Here is a 12137-nt window from a genome sequence, read left to right on the forward strand (position 1 = left end):
TTTTTTTTCTACTGATTTTAGAAACAGTATTAAATTAAGCACCTTGTTATTTTGTTTCTGCTTTCAAGGAATAGAAATTCTACTAAGATCTCCTTGCAAAATGAATGCATTTCATTTTCCCTATGTGTTTTCCCTCTGCAGGTAGTTTTCCCAAGAGTGGCTCAGGTTTGTAAGAATGATATGGGAGGATCTCAAAGAGTCCTGGAGAAACAGTGGACATCGTTCCTGAAAGCGCGCCTGAACTGCTCAGTTCCCGGAGACTCTCATTTTTATTTCAACATTCTCCAGGCAGTTACAGATGTGATTCGTATCAATGGGCGTGATGTTGTCCTGGCAACCTTTTCTACACCTTATAACAGGTAATCATGCCCTAGCTGTGTTGACCTCATCAATTCTTCCTGGCTTCCTTCTCCCGGGGGGTTCTCTTCTAATAAACAATATTTGCAACTAAATGAAAATTGCATTCACTGTGTGTAGCTAAGAAGCACTTAACACTTAGTTTTCATCAACAAATTAATAGTAGTTTATAAGCATTATTAAGTTAGGTTTTAGGGGAAGTCATTAGATAAATTATAACAATATCTTCTATTTATATAAGCCTGTTACATAAACACTTTTTATGTGTTATTTGTAAATCCTTCTAGTAATCCTAGAAACTAGATAATATTGTCCTCTTTTTCCACTTAAGGAAACTGAGCTCAACATATTATACTACCTGGTCCAAGTAGTCAGTAGATGGAAGAGGCAGCTTTGGAACTCAAGAATGTTCCTCCTGTCTCTTCTAGGTCATCTAATAATTTGCAGTATTTGACTTTTAATATTCTCATGACTGGATCAGTACCTTTTGAAGTTAAAACATTGGAAATATATTAAAATGCTACAGCGTAAAATCTAGGATTCAAGTGAGTTATAAAGGACTTGGTTATTATCCTGTCCAACAAAGTCACCCTTAGGCAAGCTCACTCAATAAGTTGGGTCACAACCCAGACCCCAACCACAGCACCGGAATCTGACTCTGGAGGGTCCTAGTGATAATTTATAAATCATCAAACATTGTACCTACAAATTATGAGTGTCAGCCTAGTCACTCCTATTTTTGTATTTAGTTAAAACTAAGACTTTGGGCAACTAAATGAGGCACTAATAATTGTTCCTAGAGCAGTGAAAATGTGTACAGAACAGAAGGAAGATAAGCATTAGTGGTTTTCCTTAGTACTCATCTCTCTGTTAAGCCAATGAGATTTCAGAATCCTAGTACTATTGTGTGAAAATGATCCTAACTGTGTGCATGCTTGTGAAATCTAAATTCATGTGCTGTGTTCTCATTTCTGTGCAGAATTTTGGGTGTTCTGTATTGAGTATCTTCCTCTAGTAATACACTGTTTCGCTTTGAATTAAACTTTTTACAAAGACTTTTAAGAACATGATGAGTGCCTAAATGACAGACACACAAATGATAAAACTAGAGGATAGCATCTAGAAAGAAATGCTTAAGAACTGAGTAGAGCCTGGAACAGACCAAACTTCATGAAGGATGAAATCATGTTCCTCAATTATACAGCGGATGAGAGTCAAGCTCCCCACTGAAAATAATACGAAAATATGAACCCATATTGCACCAAGAAGTATTCAGTTAGATTTAAGTAAGCTTTAAACATCTGTAGGGATTTTCAGACTTGCGGATAACAACGATATTTAAAAATTCAGGCTTCTGTTGCTCATACATCAGAACCTGTCTCTCTAGGATTTGGTAAACGTATACTGTCTTGGCACATGGAAATGCAGGGACTAGTGGAATCTAAGAGCAGTTCTAGTTTTCTAGTTTCTGTTTTGTTTTGCCTTGTTTTTTAAGGGTGTGGGTTACTTTGTGATTACAATATAGTAGTAAGCCCTTAAATATTATAGATAACTCCATTTATAGTATTTTCTTAAAAGACCCTAAGAAGTATCCACTTAGTGCATGCTTATGCAGTCTCGGAAATCATACTTGTTTGATAATCTAACATCCACGTAAAAATATGCATACCCATTGTCATCTATAAATTATAGTCCCTCTGTTTTCACTTTCTCTGGTTTCATCCCTCTCTACTTCATGCTTTACACATGCACACTTGGTCATATCAAATTGTTTCAAATCCATTATTTGCCCTGAGGATAAAGCCCTTGCTCTTTGACATAACACGCAATCCCCCACAGGGTCTGACCCCATTTTTCCCTCTAGTTCATCCCCTCCCATCCTCTGCCATGCAGCCTGTGCCATGGGCTGATCGGAGCAAAGATCTGCTCCTTGAGTGTGCCATGCTGTGCTCACTCTTTGCTTTCTGCAAGATCTGCCCACCTGACCAACATCTGCCCACTGAAACCCTGCAGATGCTTCAAATGTCAGCTAGTCACCTCCTGCGTGACCTTGTGCATATTCCTTTTATACTCTGCTCTTACCAGATTGTCCTAAAGATGTTGTTGTTGTGATTTTTGTTACTATTCTTTTTTAAATTTTTTCCTGAGATGGAGTCTTGCTCTGTCACCCAGGCTGGAGTGCAATGAGCCATCCCTGCTCACTGCAACCTCCACCTCCTGGACTCAAGCAATTCTCCTTATTTTTGTCATTATTCTTATACTTGCCTCCACACTGAACTGTGAGCCAACTGAAGGAAAGACCATATGTTGTTTGTGGAGCACTTACTGCCTTAAGTAGGGGTTCCATAAATATATGTTGAATGAATGGAAAATGGGAAGAAAGGAATGAAGGCAAATTGAAAGGAATGAAAGGAAGGAAGAAAAAAGGATTTTACAACTGATTCTAACCTCGGGAAGACTATGAAACCCTAGGATATTTTTAGTTATTATGAGATGCATCATAAAATACTTCAAACAGCATTTATCCTATTTTTCTTAATATATAGGGCAAATACTATATGTAATTGTGTTACTTTCAGAAAAGGAATATGTGACGAGAGTCTTACAGAATTAAATAAATAATGCAAAGGTTCTGAAATTCCAAAACAAATGAGAATCACTGTCTTTTTTTTTTTTTTCCTTGAGACAGAGTCTCACTCTGTCGCCCAGGCTGGAGTACAGTGGCTCAGTCTCGGCTCACCGCAACCTCCGCTCCCAGGTTCAAGCAATTCTCATGCCTTAGCCTCCCGAGTAGCTGGGATTACAGGCGCCCACCACCAGGCCTGGCTAATTTTTGTATTTTTAGTCAAGATGAGGTTTCACTATGTCGGCCACTCTGGTCTTGAACTCCTGATCTCAAGTTATCCACCCACCTTGGCCTCCCAAAGTGCTGGGATTATAGGCGTGAGCCACTGCGCCCGCCCTATCACTGTCTTATACACTTAGTTCTGTGAACAACATATATATGTGTATACATTTATATGTATTTAAAATTTATTTTGCCACCTTATTTTAAATAAGCATTTTAAGCTTCTCCCTATTTCTTGCTTTATTTAAGCAATTATTATTAAGCAATTATTCAATAATTTTCTTATGAAATTAAAGATGGAATAAATTATCCTAATCATTTATGACGTTATTTTTATATCTGTTCAACATTTGCAAAATTCAAGACCAAATCATTCTCTGTGGATGATATTCCCTGCCCTGGATGGTGTTCCCGCACTGCAGGGCACCCATGTCTCCTGTCCTGGGCGCTCTGGCCATGTAATGATCCACTATCTCAAAGCCTGATTAAAACTCTTGGCCAGCTGGTGCCTGTAATTTATTCGATCAAAATCATGGAGCAACTCTAGTCAAAAACAAATGTGGGTCCAAATGTAAACAGTGTACCCAGATGAATGAATAATTCATTCCTTCCCATCATTGATTAAAAAAAGAAGCCTAAGTCCTTCCAGGGGTGCCAGGCAAGGATATAATTATAGGTGGAGCTGAGGGCCATTTTTATTATTTAGCACTTTATAAAGTACTTTATTTGCAAAGTGATGGCATTTTAGAGACTTAAATTGTGTAGTCTTATGTAAGTAATCAGGAAGGTAAAAATTTAAATGTACAGAGACTAACATAAAATGTGTGTGGGTTTCCCCACAAACATATTCTCACACCCTGAGTTCTTGGCTTGAAAAACCAAATACAAAGAAGCAATATGTGGACATTGGGAGACCATTTTTGTTTCAAATTTTCACCAATATTAGTGATACAGAATGCTCTCCAGCGACTTCAGAGAGGTCATTGATAATTAGTATTAGGGAATTCAGGAAACTTCCATCACTAGCCCAACAATTCTTCCTTTTTAAACAAAAGCAGTTCAAGAGGCAATGTAGACATGAAGGGTTTTTTTTCCTCTCCGTGAGCTTGCTACAACTAGCACATTCTTTAAGGCAACTTATGCAAATTTGATTGAGAGAAATATTTTCTTTGTGTACTAAGATCCCTTACATTTATAGTGTCCAAGGTATGAACTTTAAATTTCACTTGCTGTACGAGGAAAGTTTCTCTGGAGTATGTTCCAAACGACATGCATAACCAGTGCGTGAGTAACACTTGATGTGAAATGTCATGTTGTAGCATCCCTGGGTCTGCAGTCTGTGCCTATGACATGCTTGACATTGCCAGTGTTTTTACTGGGAGATTCAAGGAACAGAAGTCTCCCGATTCCACCTGGACACCAGTTCCTGATGAACGAGTTCCTAAGCCCAGGTATGTGCAAATATTCATATGGCTCTTTTAAACTTTAGAAATGGCAAAGCTTGCACCTCTGATAATGAACATCCTATGAACTGCACACTAGTGCCTTCCACGCCAGCCAAGCAGATTGCCTTCATCTCATTAACCAAAACCCACAGTTACCTCCTTATCATATAGTCAAACCAATGTTCCTCTAGTCTTCTGCTTTAACCTTCAGATATTTATTTATCCAATGTAATACTACAATGGTGGAAACCATCTGAGGCCTTACTGGCTTATAGTTGGGAAAACTGAGGCCCAGAGAGGTAAAGGGTATTGCACAATTTCAATAGCAGGGGGAATGATTTCCGCTGCTTCTTTATGCTTCCGTTCAATTTTATAGAGACCCATATCTTCAAACCCAAATAAAATATGAAACGTAAATAGTGTTTGCTGGATTTTGTGGCCAAGCTGGATCAGAGTTGAGTCTAGGACTCCAGACCGAGTGTGAGAAGAATACAGTGGGTAGGGTGGACCATTAAGATGTCTCTGGTCTGCCAGATTCTGGTCTGTTTTGGGTCCAAATACAGGGCAGTGTCCTCCTCCCCAGATCATGCCTTCGAATTGCTTTCATGAGAAACTATGGTCCAGAGGCAACCCAGAGACCTCTCAGTCCTATGTAGTCGCTTCCTAGACAGGCTAATGCATCCTCACTGGGACAGGAGGGAAGTCCCCCCTGAGCCCTTTGCCTGCCTCTCTTTGTGGCACACACTCACACCTCCATCGCAGCATTTGCACTCCAGGTTCCATAGAGACAACCATGGTGTCTGTCTTCCCCCAGAGTTGTGTGCCTCTGGAAGGAAGCCCAAGATCTTACTAATTTTTTGTTTTTCAACTCTCTTCCACAACCTCCAGTCCTCCCCACAATGTACCTGGCCAAGTACACTTACATGAACTAACTTAGGTAATATAAACCAATTATACCCAGAGGAGAAACTTAGTGGTTCATCCATCTTCATTACCTGAATTATCTGGCATGTTCATACTCTGTTACTTACGGAGAGCAAACTAGGTGTGAAAAGCACACCCCAGCAACCTCAGACAGATAGTCTTAAATCATTGCCTGGGATTGTTAACTACCTTCTAGATAAGCAGGAAGGGGAGTTAAGCCTGAGGGTTTGGGTTTCAGAAAGTTCTTATGTAATACCCCTTGGTGTGTAAAGATGGTATCACTCAACCAATACCAGCACATATACTTTAAGTGATTTTCTACTAATGGCAGTGAGTTTGCCCACATACTTCCACATGCCTGCCTCGTCCTTCTTGCAGCAGTCAGGATGCTCCCAGGAGGCTGCCTTGGGACAGTGTGGGCATAGGAGTGGTTTATGCTGGTGTCGTGAGGGTCCAGTCTCCTCTCCTGCACCACCCAGGCAAACCAGGTGTCTGGACCAGGGGGGCTTCATTGTTTCCCTAATCGGATTTTGCTGGGATAACCCTTGACTCCTGAAACCATAGAATTTCTTGTAGTAGCAAATTTTTATGGTCGTCATTCAATTACAAGAAAATGACCTTTCAGGAAAGAATCTGATATAATTGGCTTTTCATACCTGCCAAAAGGAAACAAAAATAGAAACAACAATAAGAAACAAAACCCCAATGTTCTCTGAGGGAGCCCCAGGTAATGAAACATGATTACACAGAGTCTTGCTGGCACGTTCCCTGTTGGCTTTTGGAGAGTCTTTGCTTTCTACACTTGTGAAAACGTCAACCTAGTTCTCTCCCTCTATAGAGTAAATGCATGAGGAATCTCTAGCAGGCTTTTTGGATAAGTAAAACCATCCCCGAGATACGTGCAAACCACACTCACTCACTTGTTTCAAGCTCCATCACTGTTTACTGAAGTTTGTTTGTGCTTCTGGGAGGAAGCCAGCCTGCCCCCAGCCGAGGCTGAACTGTGCTGGCTGAGGCTCCTCTATGAAATGAGGAGGCGGCTCAGAGGAAATCTCAGCATATTGTGCTTGGTGGCATTCTGCATTGTTCAACTTCCTCCTCTCAGGCTGCAGTACATTCTTCTCCATTCCAGATGCTTAGAGCAGCAGTTCATTCAAAGAATTTGCCATAAGGCACAAAATGAGCTCCCTCCTTCTTCACCCTTTGTTTCATTTTAGGCCAGGTTGCTGTGCTGGCTCATCCTCCTTAGAAAGATATGCAACCTCCAATGAGTTTCCTGATGATACCCTGAACTTCATCAAGACGCACCCGCTCATGGATGAGGCAGTGCCCTCCATTTTCAACAGGCCATGGTTCCTGAGAACAATGGTCAGGTGGGTGTCAAGCAAACCGTGTCCTGATGAATTTCCTAACTTCATCTCATGCTCGGAGAACCGATCGGTGCATCATGCTTTGAAATGCCACAAACATCTTCTGCTATCCTGGGCATTCATTCAGCTGTGGAATGCTGGCCGGTTGGTTGGATGCCACTATCCCCCCATACACACATTCCCAGGGAGAAGAGTTCCAATATTTTCAGGCTAGTTGGACACATGCCAGCAATTAGAGGAAGGAAATACCTTTCCTTCTGGATTAGCCCATTGATCCAATCTGTGCAAAAATAGAGGAGCAGTGAAGGAGAACCAGTGAATGGATGTGGATACCTGATTGGTTGGAAATGATTACAAAACTTGCAGTAGATTCCACCTGAGCATGGCTCATGGATTGTTCACTGTCACACAGAGCACAGACACCACATTCGCCAGTGTGAAGGATTCCTAGTTTAGTATTCTTTTTCTGAACTGGTGGCCAACAGCGAAGGGACAGCCAATTAGAGGTCTGTGATTGCATTAAAAAAAAACTCTTCCTTGTATTTATTCAGAGCTTATTTCCAAACAGTTCAACAGGCTTTCCCAAATACCATCCCACTGTGGTAGTCATCAAACAAAATGTTAATTCACTTTACCACTATTTTTATACTCTGACTTTATTAAAATATATTAAAGCACTGTAATAGCTCTGGCACATAAAATGGAAACCATGGTATATAACTTGCAGGAGGGTCTGTTTTCTGGTTCCAGCTATGGTGCTTAGGACAACTGGGTCCCCATAGAATGCCAAATGTCCAAGAGATTTCAGAGAAAGTAAACTGCTGGTAGGACTTATCCTAGGTATGCCCTTCACCGTCAGCTTTAAATGGATACTGTTTGGCTTGCAGGTCCCTGCAGTTTTTAGCAGTGCCATTAGCACTCTGCCTCTTCATCCTTGAGGAGTCTCCCAGCCCCTCTACATACAACTGGAAAGGTTTCCAATCAAACACTTTGTTGATGGAGGCTTTGTACCTCAGAGGAAGAGTATGGAGAAATGTTAGTCATTGCTTTTCAATGTTAAATTAAAAGTTAAATGAATTTCTTATTACTTCTTACCTTCATCATAGGAGACATTAGTCTTTCCTTGTTGTTCACGGAAGGGATTATTGCTAAGTGGTTTCAGGTGGTTTTGGCTATCTATTATGGGACTTGGCCCACACACACACACACACACACACACACACACACATTCACACCTCCTTCCTCCCCTTTGGAGCCACACTAATGCTCTGCAAATGGAAATAAAGGGCCAGAACTACTTGAGAACATTATTTATATGCATACATTTTTCTTGAGGTTGTTACTAGAAAGCTATGGCACGGCTGTTTGAAGTGGAACAGGGAACACTTTAATGACAGACCAACAAAGAGATAAAAAATGTGGTCCTGTCATTTTAGATACCGCCTGACCAAAATTGCAGTGGACACGGCTGCTGGGCCGTATCAGAATCACACTGTGGTTTTTCTGGGATCAGAGAAGGGAATCATCTTGAAGTTTTTGGCCAGGATAGGAAACAGTGGTTTTCTAAATGACAGCCTTTTCCTGGAGGAGATGAGCGTTTACAACCCTGAAAAGTAAGTAGAATATTTGGTTCTTTCTTAGTAATTATTTGTTATGCTATTATGGTCCCTTTCATTCAGAGAAAATCATGGCCGACTTAGGTTTTATGCATTTTTAGATGACTTTTTAATGCTGTTTGTAAAAATTTTTTAACATCTAAAAAGCATTATTTTCTCCTTGCCAGTGTGTGTGTGTGTGTGTGTGTGTGTTTATATAGATACATACATATATGTGTGTCTACATGTGTGCCTGAGCATAAGGATTTGTTTGTTTCACTGCCAATTAGATCAGATTAAGAGATTGCCTTGTGGGCTGGGAAGTGGGATGTGAGGGTGGTGCCGAGAAAAAGAGAAGAGTCTATTAATGATATTATCTTGCCTGATGAAATTAGATGCAGCTATGATGGAGTCGAAGACAAAAGGATCATGGGCATGCAGCTGGACAGAGCAAGCAGCTCTCTGTATGTTGCATTCTCTACCTGTGTGATAAAAGTTCCCCTTGGCCGGTGTGAACGACATGGGAAGTGTAAAAAGTATGTATTTTGCCTCGCTGACAATTAGAAAGTCCGTGGTGGCTAGGAAGCAGTCCTAGGTAGCTCATGGTCATCCTCTTCCTGCAGAACCTGTATTGCCTCCAGAGACCCGTATTGTGGGTGGATAAAGGAAGGTGGTGCCTGCACCCATTTATCACCCAACAGCAGGTAAGGAGCCTGAGGAGTGGGAGAGGGTACAGTGGCTTCCAGCCAAGGTGTATTCTAGATGTAAGATTTGCTCTGCTCACACACTCCACCACACAGCTTTCTGTGCACAAACACCAGCAACGGGACTGTCAGCCTTTCTCCTTCCCTTTCCCATTTCATGGAGCCTCACCACATCACATGTGGCAGATTTCCAATTGATTAATCATCCTCGGACTGATTAAAAACACAGAATGGAAACACAGTGGGCTTCAATGTATTCCCTAGAGAGAGAGACAAGAAAGTGCCTGCCTTGATCATCATGGTGGGAGAAAAGCAGAGAAAAGGAGCAATAGGATACCAATTAGATTAGTGAGTGGTTTGTTTAGCCATAGCAAAACTGGCTCTTGTAATTGACTGTGCAGGGCTGAGAAGAAATTGCAGAACATTTGTTAAGCAATGCAATTGTACTGCAAGCATGGTGTATACATCCAATAAACCTTCTCCTGCGCTGAAGAACGGTTGACCTTGTTACTCTTTAGGCAGTCAATCAATTCTTGGCAGTTCTCCAACAGATCAGCTAGATGAGGCCAGTCCACCATGCCTGTGATTTGGGTGTTTAAAATTGTTACCCTGGCTTTAAATGCTTAGATGGCATTGGCTAAGAGGTTTCTTTTTATGCTTTTACTTCAGTGGATGTGAAATCCAAAATACATTTGCAAAAGTATTCAATGTTTATCTTTGATGGGTTGTGGCAAGCAATTTAGGAGGTCAGACAGCACAGATCTTCCTTCAACACAGCCATTTCTGCAACCTCCCCAGATCCAAAGGGGGAACAGAACCATCTTTACATCACTCTGTGCCTCCTTTCCTATTTCAGAATAGCTAAACAAACAGACCAAGGGCGTATCTGATGACCACCACCTGCATAATTTGAGGACAAGTATTCTCATAAACAGAGCTGATGATAACTATAAAATCTGACCTGGAAATTTGACTAATGCAAAAGTCTGAGTCACTGTAGATTATTAGAACAGCTTTGCAAGTAGCATTATTGACATGGTGTAATATTAGAGGTTTGTCCCGTTTCATTGGACCCCTCAAAGTGGAGGAGAAAGGATCACCAAGCATGGTGAGGGGAGCTATGAAATGACCTATGTCCTTTCTGTGTTCAACATGTGACCAAAGGCTATAAGACTGATATTTTAAAAATTATTTTTAAGTCAATATAAGAACTCCAAAATAGTTTCCTTAAGGTGTGCATTCATATTTCAATATGCTGGCATTGCTCAAAACATGGGGCGCGCCCTTTGGAGAGTGGGCTCCAGGGCATCGTGAATATTGGCTGTCATTACCACTAGAAATCTTCATCTTTTGAGGGATTTGATTTTTAATGTGGCAAAAAAGATTAGAAACAAAACATGGTGGATTATTAGATCAAGCTGTGACTTTCAAAATAGTTTTCCTATATGGCTCGTAAATAAGCTCTGAAAGCAGTTGCAAAATAAGAGTTTCAATTATATTATGGGAATATGTACAAAGTGCCCCCAAAGGAAGGTGACTCTGGTGTGCTTATTTTAAAAATCAAAATAGCTTTTATTAAAATTGGTTTTCTTAATGTCATGTCGCTTGTACAGCCCAGTGGTGACCTAGTAGACTTGGAAGAAACATGAGCCTGTCAAAGAGAATGAGAGTAATACTCCCAATGACTGGGGCAGGGCTAGGGGTAAACAAATAGCCAGGTGGTCTCCACAAAATGCACCACCAGCTCCTGTCCCCTCTGTAGCCACTTGGACCTTTGAACACTTTTGGCTAGATAAATGTCTAGGCAAAAAAACCTTGCCTAGGAAGGCAAGGGTAGGAGTGAAAGAGTAGAGGGAAAAAGACTTTTCTTTTTAATTTATAGACTTCTATATTGTTTCTATGAGGAGTGCATTTTAACATCTAAACTTCTTAAATGTTTAAGAAATGCTCAGAGAATTAAAGAAGGATATAAATAATCTGCAAGCTTATTATCTCCCTGAATAATATCTGAATTCACTGCTTAAACCATGGCTTCTCTTTGAAGAGTCACCTAAGACTTTCTATAACTTCAGAGATGTAAACTTCAGAGATAAATTTTCAAGCTGTTAACTATTTTATTTTTTGCACCTGCCACTCATCAAACTATGTTACTGTCTTTAGTGAAACTTAAGACTCATTTCTGAAGATTCACATTATTGTATTCGTTTCTGTCTCTTTCCCTTCCTTTTTTAAAAGACTGACTTTTGAGCAGGACATAGAGCGTGGCAATACAGATGGTCTGGGGGACTGTCACAGTAAGTACAGTCTTTTATCCATTTTTATCTTTGGGCAAAGATGCTTTCAGTGAACGGCCTAGATACATCAGCTCACATGTGGATCTGAGTGTAGCAGACACTAAAGCATGCATAAATGACAGAAATCATCTTCTAAATATCAAATAAAGAAAACACTCTGTTCTAAAGCCAGTGTTGTCAATGTTGTCACTATAAATGCTGGCACCTATTTCATTAATTCTAATGCAGGGGAACAAACTCACTCTAGAGGATATTAATTGTAGCAAAGCAGTAAGTTAAATCAGCATTTCCATTACAAAATGACAGTTTTGCTGTTTTTAAAAATGTGCTTTTATACTGTCATTTTTAGCCGAATAATAAAAAGATTGATCATTGTACTCTAGCTTTTTAATTGAGTGGGCCTGCTTTATTCTTGAACATATCGACTAACAAAAGTAATTATGTTTTTAAATTAGATTTGTGTCTGTTGCCATATATGACAGGAAAAAAATTTCAGAAATAACCCACAAGTACAAGGCAATTCAAAATAACCTTTTTATAGGAATTGGCCTACTATGTAAATCTCAGAGTTCATTATTAACTGGTAACATTTTAGTTAGA

The 12137-nt window shown here is 40.3% G+C and overlaps 1 protein-coding gene across 4 annotated transcripts in view; it reads left to right on the plus strand.

Annotated features, from left to right (window-relative positions):
* Positions 1 to 12137, plus strand: part of SEMA6A (semaphorin 6A) — a 135232-nt gene that overhangs the window by 91211 nt on the left and 31884 nt on the right. For all 4 annotated transcript variants that reach the window (XM_033181483.1, XM_033181480.1, XM_033181481.1 and 1 more), the window contains 7 exons: positions 142 to 359; positions 4525 to 4656; positions 6792 to 6947; positions 8381 to 8557; positions 8935 to 9075; positions 9163 to 9243; positions 11479 to 11537. In XM_033181483.1, coding sequence (XP_033037374.1) covers positions 142 to 359; positions 4525 to 4656; positions 6792 to 6947; positions 8381 to 8557; positions 8935 to 9075; positions 9163 to 9243; positions 11479 to 11537 — 964 coding nt within the window. The remainder of the gene's footprint in view (positions 1 to 141; positions 360 to 4524; positions 4657 to 6791; positions 6948 to 8380; positions 8558 to 8934; positions 9076 to 9162; positions 9244 to 11478; positions 11538 to 12137) is intronic.

Source organism: Trachypithecus francoisi, unplaced genomic scaffold, assembly GCF_009764315.1.
Source record: "Trachypithecus francoisi isolate TF-2019V2 unplaced genomic scaffold, Tfra_2.0 Lachesis_group2, whole genome shotgun sequence".
Taxonomy (NCBI): Eukaryota; Metazoa; Chordata; class Mammalia; order Primates; family Cercopithecidae; genus Trachypithecus; species Trachypithecus francoisi.